Below are 22,897 nucleotides of genomic sequence, written 5' to 3'. Positions count from 1 at the left end.
TTATGTAAACAACCCTATGTTTATACTCCAAAGTAATGACAGGTCAGAGAGGAACTGAAACTAGCGAATGAGACCTGAAGAGTTATCTCCCTTGTTATCTCCATAGGTGTGTGTACGTGGGACAAAGGCATGTGTGAGGTACAGGAGCCATATCTACAATCATAGGATAGTGTGTATTAAGAATGCTAACAAGCTCCTTTAAAACATGACTAAAATAACTAAGGGAAGTAATAACAGTCGTCTATACAGCGTGAAAATCCAAGTTATGACAGATGTAGAGCCCGCAAAACTAGCAACCACAATTCCTATACAGTGATTTGTGGATGGATGAGTTTCCGTGTCTTAGCGCAGATGCTGCAGTGCACTGATGTTTGTCATTGGGGTACTTTAGGCATGTACTTTTTGTCTTTGCTGTGAGTCACACTACCATATTTGTCTTTCATCTGTGTCTGCTGTTTTACTCATATCAACAACCTGGGGGTAAACTCGGTGAGCTACTCTGCTTATTTTTTACCATCCATGCACCTGCTGCGTTCACAGCTATATGATAGCGACAGAGAGAGCAAGAGAGAGCGAGAGCAAGAGAGAGAGCGAGAGCGAGAGAGTGAGAGCGCGAGAGAGAGAGCGAAAGAAAGAGAGAGAGAGCAAGATAGAGAGAGCAAGATAGAGAGAGCAAGAGAGAGAGAGAGAGAGCAAGAGAGAGAGAGAGAGCAAGAGAGAGAGAGAGCGAGTGACAAGAGACCAGCTGAAGACAGAGTAGAATGAGGTTGCTCCTAGACAAGGATTTGTTATCCATTCCCCCCTTCCTCCAAATGGTTAAGGTGATGATTGTAGAAGGGTATGCTGATCCTAGATCTGTGCCAAAAGGAAACTTATACCTAGAGCAGAGAGGACTGGGATGAGGCTGTCCACTAACTTAGCCATCAACAGATGGAGAGGAGGACAAGGTTTGAAACCAAGGCTCCAGGTACAAGTTGCCCTTAAACTGACCTCAGAACTACATCTACCTACGCGAAACATGGTGCAAATCCTCTGGAATTTTGTGTAATTTCGAGGGCCCCCACGCTCCACCAAAGGGAGAGAAAAAGAGAGAGAAAGAGAGAGAAAGAGAGACCTGATGGGGGTCGAGGGAGGGAGTGACGGAGCATGGCATTGCTTAATCTCTTCTCCACCCAGTCTGGTCTCAAAGACTAGATGTAACTAAGTAAATGTAAATCCGGGACACTCAAATTAGTAAAATATGTTACGTTTGATATGGTTACATAACACAGAAGGTTACTTAAGGTAAAAACAAAAGGAGGGTGGTTGATCGGGGTGGGCATATAACGCAAACATCTAGCAAACCAAAGGTTGCGTGTTCGTATACCATCAGGACTACATGACCCTTTTAGCTACTTTGCAACTATTTAGCATGTTAGCTAACCCTTCCACGAACCCTAATCATTTTAGCTAACCCTTCCCCTAACCCTTTAACCTAACTCCTAACCTTTACCCTATCTAACTTTTGCCACCTAGCTAATGCTAGCCACAACAAATTGGAATTCGTAAAATATTTTACGTTTGTGAATTCAAAATATATGGTACATTTTGCAAATTCATAAGAATCATAAGAATTGTAATTCATAACATACCATACGAAATGGATGATGGACATCCAAAAATGTAGATATACCATACGAAACATATAGTAAATGTAGTGTCCTGAATTTACATACAGAATAACACAGAATGCTCTGAGACCAGGTTGCTCCACCCCACTGGGCTGCCAAATTAACTTGGGGTTTGTTGGAGACAGCAGGCTTGACTTGGTGCCAGTCTTGGGTGGTCAGACAAGTGGCCCTAGAGCTGTGTTTTCTAAGCCCAGAGGAGTGGGGAGGCTCAAAGACTCCCCTGAAGAGGGACCTTTACTGCTTTTAAACTCTCTGGAGCAGTCCCACTCCTGGCATGTTTTCTTTCTTAATAGGACAAAGACAGACAAACCCATGCTGTAGCAATATATGTGTTCCAATGGCCGCAGCTTGGACCACCAGACCACACGTTTTTCCAGTTTGAACTACACTGAATATTAAAAGGAATGTTTGACCATGACACAAGCTCTGAGCTGGATTGATAACTGTACCTTAGCTGTTCTGGTGTGTTCCTCCTGTCCAGCAGCACTTGCACCCTAATGGAAATAAACCCAGAAAACTATACTGTGAAAAAAATACTGTAAAACCACGCTTTATACAGTACAGTTCAGTCAGACCATGACCTAACAATGATGATACACTGCACCCTTGTGGTAGACCAATGTATCATCCCTTTATTATGGGATACTCTTCAACGCGCTCTGCTGCATGGACATTTTACACAGCACCCTAATTCCCTATATCAGAGGTCACCAACCTTTCCTTAAGTCAAGATCACTTTCGAGTTAAAATGCAAACCGTGACCTACCACTCAGATTGTTTAAAAACATGACTTGAAAAATGTAAGCCTATGCAACATTAACCAATTGAAAAGAGCTCTGTCACAACAAGGTTTGTGCAGTAGGTTATAGGCCCAATGCATGGCTATGCTTGAATTGCCCTGCCAGTGTTGTTCTTCTCAGACCATTTTGAAATTATATTTTAAAAAATGTTTTGGTATATGATCAAACTGGTAATAGATCATTTGTTGTATTAATTGTGATGCACAGCTGAGTGCGCATAAAATATACATACTTTATTTTTACTGGACGATGGCCTGCATCTGATGGTCTATCATTCCAAGGGTTTCTGTTACTTGTACTATGTTCTACATTGTACACACACACACCAATTGTTTTAGGGTACTTTTACCCCTTTTTGTGTTATGGGAGTAGTAATAAGGAGGCGAAGGTCGAGAGCCATGCGTCCTCCGAAACACGACACCACCAAGCTGCACTGCATCTTCACACACTGCCCGGTTAACCCGAAAGCCAGCCGACACAGGAAACACCATACAGCTGCCGACTGAAGTCAGCGTGCATGTGCCCACCACAAGGAGCCACTAGAGCTCATGGGGCTCCCAAACCCGGATCTGTAGTGACGCAGTGCCTTATACCGCTGCGCCACTCGGGAGGCCCTATCGTTGTTTTATTAACAGAAATGTTTGGTGATCGACTAGGAAATCCTTGGAGTTGGTGACCACTGCCCTATATAGTGCACTACTTTTGACGAGAACCATATAGATCCTGGTCAAAAATAGTGCACTATAAAGGGAATAGGGTGCCATTTGGGAGGCACAATACAATGTATACAGCAGCTCTTACCTTGACATTCAACAGAGCCTTGAGGTCTCCTACATCCTTCAGTTTGGACTTGTAGAGCATCCAGCGATAACGTATCTCCTCCATACCCACATCCTCAGCCCAATGGTCAGCCCCGTCCCCGGATCCGGATGCAGCCGCCCCAGACATCAGCAGTAGCTGGAACTGCTCCTGACCCCAGCCCAGACTGGACCGCAAAGTCTGTGGGAAAGAGAGAGGGAGAGAGAGAGGAGGAGGAGGAGGAGGAGGAGAGAAGAGGCAAGTGAACAACAGGGGGATGGAGAATGAAGAAGACTAAACAGTTGCATATGGCTGAGGGGTAAGCAGAGCAATTGTTGCATAAAGTAATAACAATAAGCAGTGTGTATGTGTGTAATGTCTACACAGGATATTTGCACAGAAGAATAGCTACAGCAGTAAATACTGAAGGAATACTTAACCCTTTTTCTCTACTGAAACCACAGCAGCACATGCATACTGTATATCCCCAAACAAAGAAGCAAACATCTTCAATCCCCTTTCTGCATTGATTCAATGTCTGCTGACATTAAGGCATGCTTTGTGCTCTGTTATCCTATCCTGACAAAAACATTCCAACCACTAACATGGCCTGCTAGCATCCCAAATGGCACCCTATTTACTATATAGTGCACTATTTTGGGCCAGTGCCCTATATCAAAAGTATATATAGAGAATACACCCAGATGACAATTCAATGTCTATTTCACGTTGGAAATTTCATTGAAATGAAATGACGTAGAAACGCTGATTCAACCAGTGTGTGCCAAGTGGGTAGGGTGGCATTTAGGACACAACCTGTCTGACTGTCAGGCAGCTTCTGGTTGGGATGTAAGTGTACTGGCCGTCAGTTCAGCTGCCAAAAGTTATTTTAGCCGTCTAGAGGAACGCTTGAAGGTTTGCAGTGTGTATCTGGGGTGTGTATTTGTTAGGTCCTTGCTGTAAGGTATGTTTCTACCTAGCCCAGTAATAAACTAAAGGAGCCTAACACAACTCCTTATAGTCCAAGGACCTTACATGCTCTGTTTAGAGGCAAATTGGCTCTGGCAGATAAAACAGCCAAAACCTCTGAAACGTAAAATGATTCTCAACTGCGGTACGGTTCTAGAAATAAAGCCTTCTACTTTCTTATCACATCAAAATAATTTCACAAATAGACACTTACTGTACACTGTTTCAACCAGCTTTAACACAGTTGCAGCCGACAGTATTTTTCAGTGACAACACGTTTGCGGCATCCGCCTTCTGTTTACACACAGACGTATATAACAACGTTTATAACTAATTAGCAGAGGTATCAAATCAAATCAAATTTATTTATATAGCCCTTCGTACATCAGCTGATATCTCAAAGTGCTGTACAGAAACCCAGCCTAAAACCCCAAACAGCAAGCAATGCAGGTGTAGAAGCACGGTGGCTAGGAAAAACTCCCTAGAAAGGCCAAAACCTAGGAAGAAACCTAGAGAGGAACCAGGCTATGTGGGGTGGCCAGTCCTCTTCTGGCTGTGCCGGGTGGAGATTATAACAAAACATGGTCAAGATGTTCAAATGTTCATAAATGACCAGCATGGTCGAATTATAATAAGGCAGAATAGTTGAAACTGGAGCAGCAGCACAGTCAGGTGGACTGGGGACAGCAAGGAGTCATCATGTCAGGTATTCCTGAGGTATGCCTCGGTCTTCCATCTGTTTTCAGTAAACAAGCGCTGTAACAAGCGCTGTAACATGGAAATATGGACGTGGGAACCCCAATCAGCCCTATAAGGATGTAGTAATTTAACCTTTTGTTTAAAAAAAAATATTTATCGCTAATATGAAAGATGCTATGTTTCCAAAACCGTACAGGAAGTGATCGATCGGGGCTCTTAAAGAAACTCCGCCGGCCAGAAGATTATTTTCGACCATCCTAGAGCTTTGTTTGGTGCACTCTGAACATAACATCCTCCAGAAGTTCTCACAAAGCATGTATATTACTGACAAAGTAACTTGTTTTAAGCCAACCCTGATGTCCTAGCCGTGTCTGAATCCTGGCATAGGAAGGCCACCAAAAATTCTGAAATTTCCAACCCCAATTACAACATGTTTCGAACTGCTAAAAGGGAGCGGAATTGCAATCTACTGCAGAGATAGCCTGCAGAGTTCTGTCATACCATCCAGGTCTATGCCCAAACAGTTCAAGCTTCTCCTTTTAAAGATCCATTTCTCCAGAAATAAGTCCCTCACTGTTGCTGCTTGTTATAGACCCCCCTCAGCCCCCAGCTGTGCCCTGGGCACCATATGTGAATTGAATGCCCCCCCCATCTATCGTCAGAGTTCGTACTGCTAGGTGACCTAAATTGGGATATGCTTAACACCCTTGCTGTCCTACAATCTAAGCTAGATGCCCTCAATCTCACACAAATGATCAAGGAACAACGCCAAATCCGTAACCATGGGCACCCTCATAGATATCATCCTGACCAACTTGCCGTCTAAATACACCTCTGCTGTTTTCAACCAGGATCTTAACGATCACTGCCTCATTGCCTGCGCCCGTTATGGGTCTGCAGTCAAATGACCACCTCATTACTGTCAAACGCTCCCTAAAACACTTCTGTAAGCAGGCCTTTCTAATTGACCTGGCCCAGGTATCCTGGAAAGATATTGACCTCATCCCGTCAGTAGAGGATGCCTGGTTGCTATTTAAAAGTGCTTTCTTCACCATCTTCAAATAAGCATGCCCCTTACAAAGTAGAACTAAGAACAGATATAGCACTTGGTTCACTCCAGACTTGACTGACCTTGACTCGCACAAAAACACCCTGTGGCGTACTGCACTAGCTTCGAATAGCCCCCGCGATATGCAACCTTTCAGGGAAGTCAGGAACCAATACACACAGTCAGTTAGGAAAGCAATGGCTAGCTTTTTCAAACAGAAATTTGTATCCTGCAGCACTAATTCCAAATAGTTTTGGGACTCTAAAGTCCATGGAAAATAAGAGTACCTCCTCCCAGATGCCATCTGCACTGAGACTAGGAAACACTGTCACCACTGATGAATCCACAATAATTTCAATAAACATTTCTCTACGGCTGGCCATGCCTTCCACCTTTCCATCCTGGCCAACAGCTCTGCAACCCCCGCTGCAACTGGCCCAAACCCCCCCAGTACTGTGCAGCCGTCTTCATCGACCTGGCCAGGGCCTTCGACTCTGTCAATCACCGCATTCTTATCAGCAGACTCAACAGCCTTGGTTTCTCTAATGACTGCCTCACCTGGTTCACCAACTACTTCTCAGATAGAGTTCAGTGTGTCAAATTGGAGGGCCTGTTGTCCAGACCTCTGGCAGTCTCTATGGGGGTGCCACAGGGTTCAATTCTCAGGCCGACTCTTTCCTCTGTATTTATCAATGATGACGCTCTTTCTGCGGGTGATTCTTTGATCCACCTCTACACAGATGACACCATTGTGTATACATCTGGCCCTTCTTTGGACATTGTGTTAACAAACCTCCAAACGAGCTTCAACGCCATACAATACTCTTTCCGTGGCTTCCAACTGCTCTTAAATGCTAGTCAAACTAAATGTATGTGCTTCAACCGATCGCTGCCCATACCCACCCACCCGACTAGCATCACTACTGAGGACAGTTCTGACTTAGAATATGTGGACAACTATACATACCTAGGTGTCTGGCTAGACTGTAAACTCTCCTACCAGACTCACATTAAGCATCTCTAATCCAAAGTTAAATCTAGAATTGGCTTCCTATTTCGCAACAAAGCCTCCTTCACTCATGCTACCAAACATACCATCGTAAAACTGACTATCCTGCCAATCCTTGACTTCGGGCAATGACATTTACAAGCATCAAACACTCTCCTCAGCAAACTGGATGTAGTCTATCACAGTGCCATCCATTTTGTCACCAAAGCCCCATATACTACCTACCACTGCGACCTGTATGCTCTCGTTGGCTGGTCCTCGCTACATATTCATCACCAAACCCACTGGCTCCAGGTCATCTATAAGTCTTTGCTACGTAAAGCTCCGCCTACATCAGCTCACTGGTCACCATAGCAACACCCACCCATAGCACATGCTCCAGCAGGTATATTTCATTGGTCATCCCCAAAGCCAACACCTTTCCTTCCAGTTTTCTGCTGCCAATGACTGGAACGACTTGCAAACCCCCCCCAAAGAAAAAAACAGTTGGAGACATATCTCCCTCACTAACTTTAAGCGTTAGCTGTCAGAGCAGCTTACCAATCGCTGCAGCTGTACACAACCCATCTGTAAATAGCCCATCCAACCAACTACCTTCCTCACCCCACTATTTGTTTTTCTGCTCTTTTGCACACCAGTATTTCTACTTGCACATCCTCATCTGCACATATATCACTCCAGTGTAAATAGCTAAATTGTAAATACTTTGCCACTATTGGCCTGTTTATTGCCATTGTCATTTGTACACACTGTATATAGATTTTCTATTGTGTTACTGACTGTACATTTGTTTATCCCAGGTGTAACTCTGTTGTTTTTGTTGCACTGCTTTGCTTAATCTTGGCCAGGTCGCAGTTGTAAATGAGAACTTGTTCTCAACTGGCCTACCTGGTTAAATAAAGTTGAAATAAATGTTTTAAAAAATATTAAAGTCTAACCATAAGATGGCCACAGCACTTGAGTACCTCATTATTTCTGTGTGAATATAAACAGGAGTGGAATACTGTATATTTCTGAGAGAATTCATTAGCACCAACCTTGAGTGTTTTCTGCCTGATCTTGAGTTCTCTGGTGCTCAGTGGTCCCTTGGTGTTGAGAATCCCTGAAAGAGTATCGTTTTCCTTCTGTAGCCAGGCCTCAAAAATCCTCCTCCTGTCCTCGTACTCCGCTGCACTCAGAGCTGACCCTGGATCTGCCTGAAGGACCACAACCACAACTTACTTGAGGTGATATTTCACAAAAGAGAATCAGTTAGCTAATTTTCTAAATATTCTGGTTTATAACGGCAGTGTAATATCAGTTAATGAGAATATTGAGTGATGAGTCAATTACTTTTAAGAAAAGGTTGACGACCTCCGCTCTTCATTCACTCAGCCTATTGAGTCCACTGGTCCCACTTAGACAGAACTAACATCTTTTTCCATCCTACGACTAGTGATGTCCAGCCACTCGACAACATCCCCTCCTCCAGACCATCTCTGGAGACCTTCTCCCATTCCTCACTTCCCTCATCAACTCATCCCTGAACACTGGCTGCGTCCCCTGCAACTTCAAGATGGCCAGAGCCGCTCCTCTCCCAAGAGACCAACACTCGACCCTTCTGATGTCAAAAACTACAGACAGATATCCCTTCTTTATTTTCTTCCCAAAACACTTGAGCATACTGTCACTGACCAACTTGTTATCTCTCTCAGAACGATCTTCATCCTAACCAGTCTGGCTTCAAATTGGGTCACTCAACTGAGACTGCTCTCTCCTCTGTGTCACAGAGGCTCTCTGCTCTGCCAAAGCTGACTTTCTCCTCTGTTCTCATCCTCCTAGATCTATCCTCTGCCTTCCGACACCGTGAAACATCAAATCCTCCCCTCCACCTTCTCAGGGCTGTGCGTACATCTCAGGCTCTGCACACTCCTGGGTTGCATTCAACCTGGCAGGTCGCGCCTGTCAGGTGGCATGGAGAGGACTATGGTGCGTGCCTACAGAGCAGCAAGGCGAACTATGCTCAAACCTCACATCTCAACCCGAGCACTCCAGTCTGCCACCTCCGGTCTGTTGGCCGTCCCACCCCTACAGGAGGTCAGCTCCTGCCTAGCCCAGTCAAAGCTCTTCTCTGTCCTGGTCCCCCAATAGTGGAACCAGCTTCTCTCTGATGCTAGGACAGCAGAGTCCCTTCCCATATTCCTGAAAACGTCTGAAACGTACATCTTCAAAGAGTATCTTAAATAAGAAATCCCCCCCGTCCAAAAAACAAAACTTAAATTTGTCTTTTCCTAATAGCACTGACTTTGCTGATAACTTCTGTATTGAGGAAAAATGTGCTAATACGACTGTGATATGTGGTTGTCTCACCTAGCTATCTTAAGATGAATGCACTAACTAAGTCACTCTGGATAGCAGCGTCTGCTAAATGACTAAAATGTCAAATGTTGTTATAAACTGGGGTGTTCGAGCCCTAAATGCTGATTGGCTTAAAGCGGTGTTATGTCAGACCGTATACACAGGTATGACAACCAAAAAAAGATTTTTACTGTTCTAATTATGTTGGTAACCAGTTTATAAAAGCAATAAGGAACCTTGGGGGTTTGTGGTATATGGCCAATATACCACGACTAACGACTGCATCCTGTATCCGCATTGCGTCATCCATAAGAACAGCCCTTAGCCATGGTATATTGGCCATATACCACACCCCCTCATGCCTTATTGCTTACAGTGGGGCAAAAAAGTATTTAGTCAGTAAGTTCTCCCACTTAAAAAGATGAGAGGCCTGTAATTTTCATCATAGGTACACTTCAACTATGACAGACAAAATGAGAAGAAAAAAAATCCAGAAAATCACATTGTAGGATTTTTTATGAATTTATTTGCAAATTATGGTGGAAAATAAGTATTTAGTCACCTACAAACAAGCAAGATTTCTGGCTCTCACAGACCTCTAACTTCTTCTTTAAGAGGCTCCTCTGTCCTCCACTCGTTACCTGTTATTAATGGCACCTGTTTGAACTTGTTATCAGTATAAAAGACACCTGTCCACAACCTCAAACAGTCACACTCCAAACTCCACTATGGCCAAGACCAAAGAGCTGTCAAAGGACACCAGAAACAAAATTGTAGACCTGCACCAGGCAGGGAAGACTGGATCTGCAATAGGTAAGCAGCTTGGTTTGAAGAAATCAACTGTGGGAGCAATTTTTAGGAAATGGAAGACATACAAGACCACTGATAATCTCCCTCGATCTGGGGCTCCACGCAAGATCTCACCCCGTGGGGTCAAAATGATCACAAGAACGGTGAGCAAAAATCCCAGAACCACACGGGGGGACCTAGTGAATGACCTGCAGAGAGCTGGGACCAAAGTAACAAAGCCTACCATCAGTAACACACTACGCCGCCAGGGACTCAAATCCTAGAGTGCCAGACGTGTCGCCCTGCTTAAGCCAGTACATGTCCAGGCCCGTCTGAAGTTTGCTAGAGAGCATTTGGATGATCCAGAAGAAGATTGGGAGAATGTCATATGGGAGAATGTCATATGACACCAAAATATAAAACTTTTTGGTAAAAACTCAACTCGTCGTGTTTGGAGGACAAAGAATGCTGAGTTGCATCCAAAGAACACCATACTTACTGTGAAGCATGGGGGTGGAAACATCATGCTTTGGGGCTGTTTTTCTGCAAAGGGACCAGGACGACTGATCCGTGTAAACGAAAGAATGAATGGGGCCATGTATCGTGAGATTTTGAGTGAAAACCTCCTTCCATCAGCAAGGGCATTGAAGATGAAACGTGGCTGGGTCTTTCAGCATGACAATGATCCCAAACACACCGCCCGGGCAATGGAGTGGCTTCGTAAGAAGCATTTCAAGGTCCTGGAGTGGCCTAGCCAGTGTCCAGATCTCAACCCCATAGAAAATCTTTGGAGGGAGTTGAAAGTCTGTGTTGCCCAGCAACAGCCCCAAAACATCACTGCTCTAGAGGAGATCTGCATGGAGAAATGGGCCAAAATGCCAGCAACAGTGTGTGAAAACCTTGTGAAGACTTTTGACCTCTGTCATTGCCAACAAAGGGTATATAACAAAGTATTGAGATAAACTTCTGTTATTGACCAAATACTTATTTTCCACCATAATTTGCAAATAAATTCATTAAAAATTGCCCCACTGTAATTATACCATGCCCATTTGAAGTTGAAATTATTTTATTAACTAGAAAATAATGAGTATGTGATTGTGAGTTAATTGAATCATTGTAGATAGTAAACCGTACCGTGGTGTGTTGACTTGAGCTCTGTAGCCCTCCAGAAGTTTTTCTAGCAAAGCCTTGGTCCATGACTGGATCCTCCATCTTTGTCTTGATCAGGGTGAAGGACCCTCTGTGTCGCGGGTGTCCCCCTCCACTTCCACTCTGGTCTCCCATTTCACTTGTTCCCTCTCTATAGCTGCTTATGCTGCCCTGACTATGACCTTGCCCTAACCCCACATCTACCTCCATGACCACAGGTTCAGCCACACCTCTGGACCTCTGCTCATCCACCCACTCCTCTGTCCGCCCGCTACTGCTGGACCCAGACGCCCCGACTACCACCACTCCGCTACTCCTAGAGCCTGATCCCTCCATCACACCGCTACCTGTAAAATCAGAACCCCCCACCACTCCGCTACTCCTGGACCCAGAGCCCCCCACCACTCCGCTACTCCTGGACCCAGAGCCCCCCACCACTCCACACTGGGGGTTTCTGCCTCCTGTGTGGCCTGAGGAGTTTATCCCTGTGGTTCCCCCTCTGGTCTCCCCCTCTCCTCCCTGACCATACCCCCCTCTCCAGGCAATGGAGTCCACCTCCTCAACACCAAAACTGTGCTCACCGCCACCCTTCTCCCTGCAATTGCCACTGCTTTCAACCCCACTGCCCTGTCCCGGTCTCTGACTGCTTCCTTGGCTTAACGCCATTGGACCCTGTTGACCACTGCCCTGTCTCTCCCCATGTTCAGAGAGATCTATATCCTCCACACTGCTCTCGAACCCTTCCTCGACCCACACACCCTCTTCTGCTCTAAAACTTGCCCCTTCGCTTTGCTCCATCCTTGCCCCTGACCCTGTTCTTCCCCCTCTCCCAGACCCTGATCTATAGCTCTGAGAGACATAGACACCGTGGTCCTCTCCTGGGGATCCCTCTGGAGCACCCTCAATCCTGCTGCTGGAGCCTCTTCCTTTGATCAGGTCTCCTCCCTCCCCAGGGAAGAGCTCCCTAGCTGGGCATGTCAACTCCCCAGCCTGACCTCTCACCCTCTGGATGTCTAAGTCATGGTCCTCAGAGGAGCTGTGCCCATTCAGCAGCCTGGGAATGGAACAGCAGACAGTCAGTAACTGAAGGAATCTCTTAGGATTGGTGTGTAATTGGCCGCATTAAATACTTTTCACCCAGATGCAGGGACAGCATGTGCAACATATTGACTTCCTTGTAGAAGGCTATGGTTGGTAAAGTTTTTGGAGATAGATGTGCACAAGCCATATGAGGTTGTCGAGAACCTCCACTGAAACACACTAAACTAGAGATGAAGTAGCATTAGTGGTAATGGTACTAGAGTAGTCCTCCCATAGAGACACTATCATTCACAAGGGTGGATGATTCGATACATGTGCAAAGCTCTAGAATGTGATGATAATAGCAGCCATCTTTGTCAAGCATAGTTGTTGATTCCAAAGTTCTATATCTAATTCTAAGAGTTTTCCGTCAAGCCCGCTATAGCGTAATGTACCTGAAGAGGTTGAGGCTGAGGTCATGCAGGGCCATCCAGGACTCTCTCAGGCGCTTCATGTCCCTGAGGATGTGTACTCGTCCCTCCTCAGAGGTCCTCTTCAGCACCCCCTGGCCCTCCACCTCTGTCTGGTGCAGCTGCAGCTCCTTCTCTGGGAACTCACCTAGTGCCCTCTACAGGACCGGAGGAGGAATAACACAGGATGGGACGTGACATATTAACTACATGCAAGTTCAGCACTGGACAGAGTCACAGTTTATTTCCCATAACTCTTTGTCAGTAGAGAACATTTTATTTAAAAAAATTAAACACAGGATATCCTCTCCATAGTAGTCCAGTGCCTAGTCATGTTTGTCTATCTTCATCAAAACCTCCATAATCAGTGCCACATAACAGATGTGTGGTATGTCAGTACCTCAGCTTCATGCTGTCTGTTGTCCACGCTCCACTCCCCAGCAGAACTGCGGTAGGACTCCAGCTTCTGCCTCATAATCATCAGCCACTTCTCTACATTCAGCAGGCTCTCATGGAAACTCTCGTGCTCCCTGATGCTCTCCTCACTCTCGTTCCCCTTCACCTGCCACACACACACACACGCACACGTTAATATCAAAGATATACACTCAGTGCCGGTTTATTAGGTACACCCATCTAGTACCGGGGTGGACCCCGCCCTTTGCCTCCAGAACAGCCTGAATTATTTGGGGCATTCTACAAGGTGTCATAAATATTCTACAGGGATGTTGGTCCATGCTGACGCAACAGAATCACACAGTTGCTGCAGATCGGACGGCGGTACATTCATGCTGCTAACAGCCCATTCCATCTCATCCCAAAGATGCTCTGTTCATTTGAGGTCTGGGGACTGCGAAGGCCACCCAAGTAAACTGAAGTCACTGTCAATGTTCCAGACAATGTTTTTCCACTCCTCATTTGTCCAGTGTTGGTGATCGTGTGCCCACTGGAGCCGCTTCTTCTTGTTTTTAGCTGACAAGAGTGGAACACAGTGTGGTCGTCTGCTGCAATAGCCCATCCATGACAAGGATTGACGAGTTGTGCCTTCCGAGATGCTGTTCTGCGCCGTTATTTGTCTGTTTGTGGCCTGCCTGTTAGCTTGCACGATTCTTGCCATTCTCCATCGACCTCTCTCATTAACGAGCTGTTGCCGCTGACTGGATGTTTTTTTGTTTTTCGCACCATTCTCAGTAAACCCTAAACACGGTCACGCGTGAAAAGCCCAGGAGGTCGGCCGTTTCTGAGATAATGGATGCGGCGTGCCTGACATTGACGATCGTACCACGCCCAAAGTCGCTTAGGTCACTCTTTTTGCCCATTCTAACGTTCAATCGAACAGTAACTGAATGCCTCAATGCCTGCCTGCTTTATATAGCAAGTCACATGACTCACTGTCTGAAGGTGAGTGTATAACAAAACTCACACATAGCCAAATGAACACAGGGATACACAACACATGAAATGCAAATGAAATCACATGCTAAAATATTACTTCACAAATACGCAGATTGATGAACAGGAAATGTTATTAATTTCAAAAGCAATTTTTTGCCACTAAAGTATCATCTTTTTCAAAACTTCTGCTTAGTCAAATCCTTCCATTCTTACCCGGACTGCCTTGTATAGGTTCCTCCAGTCCCCATACAGTCTCTCAGACCGGGTCTTGTTAGTGGAGCTGGATGACACCAGAGTCTCCAGAGCTGTGATGTGGGCCTCACAGTCCTCCAAGTCCTTCTTGATCCCCTGAGAGACACAAAGCAACTTTATAAATGCTTTATAGATGCGTATATGTTCTAAATGAGTCTCATAGGACCCCCTGGACACAGGCTCAATCTCAATTCATCTTTCCTCAATTCCTTGCATCCTATCTCCTTGCCTCCTTGCCAACCATATTGGAGGAGAAGGTCACTCCACTCGAACCTTCTCCAATGCCTTTGAGAAGGAGGTGAGGAGAGAGGATGCAAGGAAAGATTAATTGAGAATGAGCCACAGGTTAAGAATGTAGTAAGTGACCCACCCGTAGCTGGTCTGACTGGCTCTTCTTGGCCAGTATGTCTGGTTGGAGGATGTCTGCTGAGATCAGTCTGTCTCTCAGGAGGGTCAGCTTGCTCCTGATTGACTCGTAGGCATCGCCAAAGTCCTTCGTCCTCGAGATCAAACCCTAAGGAAATACGTAAGCAATAAGGCACGAGGGGGTGTGGTATATGGCCAATATAGCACGTTTAAGGGCTGTACGACGCAACGCGGAGTGCCTGGATACACCCCTTAGCCGTGGTATATTGGCCATATACTACAAAGCCCCGAGGTATCTTATTGCTATTATAAACTGGTTACCAACATAATTAGAAAAAAAATACAGATTTTTCTCATACCCGTGGTATACGGTCTGATATACCACAGCTGTCAGCCAATCAGCATTCAGGGCTCAAACCACCCAGTTTATAACAAAAATAACATTCCATCCCAAATGGCACCCCATTCTCTATTAATGACCTACATATGACCAGAGCCCAATGACACACGAACGCACTCACACACCTGCAGTCTTCCCTTTCTCTGCAGAAGCTTGCTGTGCAGTAGCTCTCGGTTCTTCACGGCGGCGTTGAGCTCCGTCAGTAGACTCTCTGCTCTGTCAGAGCCAAACACTGAAACCAGCAGATCTCTCTTCACCTGCAGCAGACTCAACCGCTCTTGCAGCTGTAGACTTTGCATCATCAACCTCTGTAGGGGGATAGAAAGAAATAGAGGAAACAAAGACAGAAAAAAAAATAGAAATATGTGCCTCGGGGCATCTAAATCACACATTCCTCTGTGTCAACGAAAAGCAAGCATGATCCTCAGATGTCTCTTTTTCATAGATCAGGAAATGATTGAACTCCCTGACCTGTGCTTTCAGTATTCCCATGTCTGGAGGGGAGGAGGTTATATAGGGAAAGCCATAGATTCAATTTAATGATGGAGAAGGCTCAAATGGCAGTCTCTTCCATATATAGTACACTACTTTTGACACCCTATTCCATATATAGTTCACTACTTTTGACCACAGCCCTATGGGCCCTGATCAAAAGTAGTGCACTAAACAGGGAATAGGGTGCCATTTCGGACACGGCCCAAGCCAATCTCTGTCAAGTACTGTCTGTCTGTAGGGCTGAATGGATTTCCATAGCTGACCTAATTAAGGTACCATGACTACAGTATATAATTATTACAGTGGAGGTCTCCAGTCCTTGAGTGCCACAGCGACTACAAGTTTGGTTTCTCAGCCATCAACGGGTTACCTTACGAATACAATCCTGGTTTAGCTGCTTGATTGATGGGATTGAAGGTCACCTTTTCTCGATGCATTTTACAGTGTTGAATTAGCTGCATTGTATGTTTTCTGTATCATGTCCTGCTACATCCCTTTTAAGCACATGACCAAAAACATTTCCCATGGTGGAATAATAGTAGTCAAATCAGTAGCAGCCTGCAGTGCAGTGTGGAGTGGTGTTTATACCTCGATGTTCTGCACTAGCAAGGCGATGTGGGAGAACTCAGACACCTCTGCTGAGGCCTCCAGCACCTGAGAGACCAGCTGGCTCCACTGAGAGAAGCCATGCAGAGGGTCCTGCAGCACCAGTCTCAGCCCGGTCTCTGACTCCACACATAGCTTCATTGCGCGACACTTCACACTATAGGCAGACAGGGGAGAGGAGACGGGCTTCAAACAGGCTAGATATGGTGCATTGCATGCAAAAGACAAAATGTACTGTATATATTTAAACACAGTAAAAAGTCAGAGGAAAAATGCAGCTTATACATTTAGCCTGTTACACTAAGACCAAGTAATCACTGTACGTTTCAGTAAGTTATTATGTTATAGAACAGCATAGACATCCTGTCTTTTCCTATAGAGAGAGCAAAGACTGTTTGCATGAATTATCATACAACATCAAAAGTTAATCAGTAATGGAAAGTGGAATAAATTGAGCCATGTTTTTACATTCACCATCACTCTGTCAAGGGGAATATAGTATTCTTTCTAACAAAGATGATGTTGGGCAATTAGTCGGTGGTCCAATTCATCCCAAAGACGTCCGATGGGGTTGAGGACAGTGCTCTGTGCAGGCCAGTCAAGTTCTTCCACACCAATCTCGACAAACCATTTCTGCATGGACCTCGCTTTGTGCAAGGGGGCATTTTCATGCTGAAACAGGAAAGGGCCTTCCCAAAACTGTTGCCACAATGTTGGAAGCATAGAATTGTCTAGAAACTCAATATATGCTGTAGAGTTAAGATTTCCCTTCACTGGAACTAAGGGGCCTAGCCCAAACCATGAAAAACAGCCCAAGACCATTATTCCTACTCCACCAACAGTTGGCACTATGCATTCGGGCAGGTAGCGTTTACTAGCATCTGCCAAACCCAGATTATTCCACCGGACTACCAGATTGTGAAGCGTGATTCATCACTCCAGAGAGCACGTTTCCACTGCTCCAGAGTCCAATGCCACCGAGCTTTACACCACTCTAGCTGATGCTTGGCATTGCGTATGGTGATCTTATGCTTGTGTATGGCTGCTCAGCCATGGAAACTAATTTCATGAAGCTCCCGACAAACAGTTAGTGTTGACTTTGCTTCCAGAGGCAGTTTGAAAATCGGTAGTGAGTGTTGCAACAGAGGATAGATTATTACCCGCAACGTGCTTCAGCACTCGGTGGTCCTGTTCTGTGAGCTTGTGTGGCCTACTACTTCGCGGCTGAGCCATTGCTGCTCCTAGACAGTTCCACTTCACAATAACAGCACTTCGAGTTGACAGGCACAGCTCTAGCAGGGCAGGAATTTGACTAACTGCTAATTGGAAAGGTGGCATCCTATGTCTGTGCCACACTGAAAGTCACTGAGCTCTTCAGTAAAGCCATTCTACTGCCAATGTGTGTCTACGAAGATTGCATGGCTGTGTGCTCGATTTTATACACCTGTCAGCAATGGGTATGGCTGAAATAGTGGAATCCACTAATTTGAAGGGGTGTCCACATACTTTTGTATTTAGAGTACCGTCAAAAGTGTGGACAACAACTCATTCAAGGGTTTTTCTTTATTTTTTATTTAAAAAAATTATTATTTCCTACATTGTATAATAATAATAATAAGAATAATAATAATAATAATAAGTGAAAACATCAACATCATGAACAGATCATGTTGTAACCCCCCCAAAAAAGTGTTAAACAAATCAAAATATATGTTATATTTGAGATTCTTCAATGTAGCCACCCTTTGACTTGATGACAGCTTTGCACACTCTTGGCATTCTCTCAACCAGCTTCATGAGGTAGTCACCTGGAATGCATTTCAATTAACAGGTGTGCCTTGTTAAAAGTTAATTTGTGGAATTTCTTTCCTTAATGCGTTTGAGCATAATCGGCTGTGTTGTGACAAGGTAGGGGTGATATACAGAAGATCGCCTTAGTCGGTAAAAGTCCAAGTCCATATTATGGCAAGAACAGCTCAAATAAGCAAAATTTACTTTAAGACATGAAGGTCAGTCAATTCGGAAAATGTCAAGAACTTTGAACGCTCTTCAAGTGCAGTCACAAAAACCATCAAGCACTATGATGAAACTGGCTCTCATGAGGACCGCCAAAGGAAAGGAAGACCCAGAGTTACCTCTGCTGCAGAGGAAAAGTTAATTAGAGTTAACTGCACCTCAGATTGCAGCCCAAATAAATGCTTCATAGAGTTCAAGTAACAGACATCTCAACATCAACTGTTCAGAGGAGACTGCGTGAATCAGGCCTTCATGGTCAAATTGCTACAAAGAAAACACTACTAAAGGACACCAATAATAAGAAGAGACTTGCTTTGGCCAAGAAACACGAGCAATGGACATTAGACCGGTGGAAATCTGTCCTTTGGTATGATGAATCCAAATGTGAGATTTTTGGTTCCAAGGGCCGTGTCTTTGTGAGACGCAGAGTATGTGAACGGATGATCTACGCATGTGTGGTTCCCACTGTGAAGCATGGAGGAGGTGGTGTGATGGTGCTTTGCTGGTGACACTGTCGGTGATTTTTTATTATTCAAGGCACACTTAACCAGGTTGTGTAAGGGCTATTTGACCAAGAAGATAGTGATGGAGTGCAGCATCAGATGACCTGGCCTCCACAATCCCCCGACCTCAACCAAATTGAGATGGTTTGGGATGAGTTGGACCGCAGAGTAAAGGAAAAGCAGCCAACAAGTGCTCAGCATATGTGGGAACTCCTTCAAGACTGTTGGAAAAGCATCCCAGGTGAAGCTGGTTGAGAAAATGCCAAGAGGGTGCAAAGCTGTCATCAAGGCAAAGTGTGGCTACTTTGAAGAATCTGAAATATATTTTGATTTGTTTCACACCGTTTTGGTTACTATATGATTCCATTTGTGTTAAATCTTAAAAAGCATCTTCCTCTCCATCGTCGCTCTTCTTCTACACTGATGTGCTCTGATTGTCCACTCACCTCTGGTGCTCCTTCACCACAGCCAGGACGTCGTCAGAGAGATGCCGGGAATCTTGGGAAAAGCGGAAGAGTTCTTTAAGCTGGGCCTTGAGGTTCTCCACCTGGGATTCCTCTGCTGACAGAGTATTCCGAACATTCTGAGAGGGGAATACCAAAAGGGAAAATAAGAACAAATTGTTTAAAAACCTATCACAGAGACCAGCCTGGGCACCAGGCAACTCGCTCTCTGCACACAAAACATACACCAACAACCAAATGTGATAAACGCTAACTTAATTTCCTCCTTAGTGCCAGAGTTAAACTGTTATACAAGATCTTTCTCCCATAGAAGAGAAAATGTTTAAACTTAACGTAATTCACATTAATGTCAAGCAATTTTAAACCACTATTGCAATCCTCGTTGACAAGGGTGGAATTCGCCTCAGTAGAATGAAGGCAGCAGGCACAAAGTGGCCTCTCATGCTGTAATTGGTTAAGTGGATTTTTCTAGTCCAGGGGTCTCTCACCTTTTCTAGGATGAGAGCTACTTTGCGAGCTACTTATTTTAAAATAAAATAAAATCATATTTTCTCCACTACTCTTCCATGGGTCCTTGGTAGAGGTCGACCGATTATGTTTTTTCAACGCCGATACCGATTATTGGAGCACCAAAAAAAGCAGATACCGATTAAAATCGGACAATTTTTTAAATATTTATTTGTAATAATGACAATTACAACAATTACTGAATGAACACTTATTTTAAATGAATGAACACTTAGAAATAATGAAACATGTTCAATTTGGTTTTAGCTAACGTTTAAAAGTTCCTTGCTCAGAACATGAGAACATATGAAAACTGGTGGTTGCTTTTAACATGAGTCTTCAATATTCCCAGGTAAGAAGTTTTAGGTTGTAGTTATTATAGGAATATTTCTCTCTATACGATTTGTATTTCATATACCTTTGACTATTGGATGTTCTTATAGGCACTTTAGTATTGCCAGTGTAACAGTATACAGTGGGGAGAACAAGTATTTGATACACTGCTGATTTTGCAGGTTTTCCTATTTACAAAGCATGTAGAGGTCTGTATTTTTTTTATCATAGGTACACTTCAACTGTGAGAGATGGAATATAAAACAAAAATCCAGAAAATCACATTGTATGATTTTTAAGTAATTCATTTGCATTTTACTTAAGATTTAGTGAATTAAACAGTGAATTGCTTTCATGAGCGTTTTCCTCTCACTGCCCTGAGGGTTTAGCTATATTGGAATTAAAACACTTCCAATAACTTTATTTTCTAAATCTATTTTCTTCTTAACTTTTTTGCTAAATGAGAAACATACTGTAAGAAATAGCGCAATACATTTTTCAATAACCTTTTTGAGAAACAACAACTTTGCTTAACTTTCTTCTTAAATCTATAGTTAAGGGGAAAAAATGGCAGTTAAGACCTTTCTTCTTAACTTCTTCGAGATAGGGGGCGCTCTTTTAATTTTTGGATAAAAAACGTTCCCGTTTTAAACAAGATATTTTGTCACGAAAAGATGCTCGACTATGCATATAATTGACAGCTTTGGAAAGAAAACACTCTGACGCTTCCAAAACTGCAAAGATATTGTCTGTGAGTGCCACAGAACTAATGCTACAGGTGAAACCAAGATGAAATTTCATACAGGAAGTCAGCCAGATCTTTGAGGCGCTGTGCACCAATGTCTCCTTATATGGCTGTGAATGCGCACGGAGAGAGCCTACACTTTCTGTCGTTTCCCCAAGGTGTTTGCAGCATTGTGACGTATTTGTAGGCATATCATTGGAAAATTGACCATAAGAGACTACATTTACCAGGTGTCCGCTGGGTGTCCTCCGTCGAAATTATTGCGCAATCTCCAGGTGCGCGCATTTTTTCCATTTTGAACAGAGGAGAAACCAAACTGCCAGGAGTGACTTATCATCGAATAGATATGTGAAAAACACCTTGAGGATTGATTCTAAACAACGTTTGCCATGTTTCTGTCGATATTATGGAGTTAATTTGGAAAAAAGTTTGCGTTGTTATGACTGAATTTTCGGGGGGTTTTCGCAGCCAAACGTGAAGAACAAAACGGAGCGATTTCTCCTACACAAATAATATTTTTGGAAAAACTGAACATTTGCTATCTAACTGAGAGTCTCCTCATTGAAAACATCTGAAGTTCTTCAAAAGGTAAATTATTTTATTTTAATGCTTTTCTTGTTTTTGTGAAAATGTTGCATGCTGAATGCCAGGCTTAATGGTATGCTAGCTATCAATACCCTTACACAAATGCTTGTTTAGCTATGGTTCAAAAGCATATTTTGAAAATCTGAGATGACAGTGTTGTTAACAAAAGGCTTAGCTTGAGAGCTAATATATTTATTTCATTTCATTTGCGATTTTCATGAATAGTTAACGTTGCGTTATGGTAATGAGCTTGAGGCTATAAATAGGATCCCGGATCCGGGTTTGCTCGTCGCAACAGGTTAAGAAGGTTTTGTGAATCTGGACCCTGGTCTAGACACTCGGATAAAATGACTATACTAATTGTTTTAGCCTCTGACGAATCTTATCACTCTTCTGCTAGCTTTTGTTTCTCAAACTGACCTCAATAGTCTACTATAGCTTCCGAGCCTTATGTCCTCTCCATCATCTACAGTCCTAAATGGAACCCTATTCCCTACATAGTGCACTACTTTTCACCAAAACCCTCTGATCTGAAAACACAGGACAGGTAAAAGCAATGTATTGAAAGCCTATGTAGGCATTTCCTTGCATGTGTCCAATTCATTGACATCAGTGAATTGAAGGAGATTAGAAGAGCAATGAAGCCACTTCAGACAATCAATACAAATCCATAGACTGTGGGAGCCTGCCCCACAACAGGTACGATTTGACTGTGAGGATACAATACCATCCCACAACCATTATCTTCTATGTCATCTCCACCAGACATCTCCCAGGCATGTAGCCAGAGGGCCAATTCCTGCAAGGTAATAGTTAGAGCAACTGCCCATGCTGTGTCAGACTCTTATTTTAGCTAGTAACTAAAGCTCTAAGCTTTAGTTGAGGAGTTAAATTGACAGTGAGACACTGAAAGAGAAAAAGAAAGCAAAGAACAAGTAAGGGGAAGGAGATAAGAGTGGAAGAGAGAAGGGTAAAAAAGGAAGGCAGACTGGAGAGAGAGAGAGAGGTAGACAACAAGGAAATTAAATTAGGAAGAGAGCTAGCGAGAGAGAGAAAATGAGAACGAAAGAGAGACAGAGTGTGTATAAAGCCCACCATGTACTTCCTCCACTGCCCAACCATCTGTTCCTCGGTCCTGTCTCCCTCCCTGGCTGTCTCCAGGTCTCTGGTCAGTCTGTGAAGCAGGGCCTGGAGCTGCGCTATGTCCTCCCCCAGGCGCTGGCAGTGGCTCTGGTACTGACTCTGGGAGTCTAGGCTGCTCCTTAGGCCCTCCCCAGCCTCACACAGGCTCTGTCGGAGCCTCTGCCAGGCCAGACGAAGCTCCTCCACCTCCTCTTCCACCACCTCCACCCCCCCGGGCGACGTGTTGGCCCGCACTGCCTCCACCATGCCCTCGATGTGCTGCAGAGTCCGCTCCTCACTGGCCACACTGTCGTCCAGCGTCTGACAGAGGGGAGAGGAGAGTTACG

General features: G+C 44.3%; 1 protein-coding gene across 1 annotated transcript in view; it reads right to left on the bottom strand.

Annotated features, from left to right (window-relative positions):
• Positions 1 to 22,897, bottom strand: part of LOC139375016 (nesprin-3-like) — a 51,554-nt gene that overhangs the window by 5,408 nt on the left and 23,249 nt on the right. Inside the window, exons 7-18 of the mRNA XM_071116377.1 lie at positions 22,524 to 22,871; positions 19,241 to 19,377; positions 16,258 to 16,432; positions 15,300 to 15,482; positions 14,779 to 14,922; positions 14,370 to 14,504; positions 13,162 to 13,323; positions 12,747 to 12,919; positions 11,257 to 12,325; positions 8,031 to 8,189; positions 3,272 to 3,469; positions 2,120 to 2,164 (exon numbers count right to left, since the gene is read on the bottom strand). Coding sequence (XP_070972478.1) covers positions 2,120 to 2,164; positions 3,272 to 3,469; positions 8,031 to 8,189; positions 11,257 to 12,325; positions 12,747 to 12,919; positions 13,162 to 13,323; positions 14,370 to 14,504; positions 14,779 to 14,922; positions 15,300 to 15,482; positions 16,258 to 16,432; positions 19,241 to 19,377; positions 22,524 to 22,871 — 2,928 coding nt within the window. The remainder of the gene's footprint in view (positions 1 to 2,119; positions 2,165 to 3,271; positions 3,470 to 8,030; positions 8,190 to 11,256; positions 12,326 to 12,746; positions 12,920 to 13,161; positions 13,324 to 14,369; positions 14,505 to 14,778; positions 14,923 to 15,299; positions 15,483 to 16,257; positions 16,433 to 19,240; positions 19,378 to 22,523; positions 22,872 to 22,897) is intronic.

Source organism: Oncorhynchus clarkii, chromosome 19 (genome assembly GCF_045791955.1).
Source record: "Oncorhynchus clarkii lewisi isolate Uvic-CL-2024 chromosome 19, UVic_Ocla_1.0, whole genome shotgun sequence".
Lineage (NCBI taxonomy): Eukaryota > Metazoa > Chordata > Actinopteri > Salmoniformes > Salmonidae > Oncorhynchus > Oncorhynchus clarkii.
This window is presented reverse-complemented; position numbering and strand designations above follow the sequence as displayed.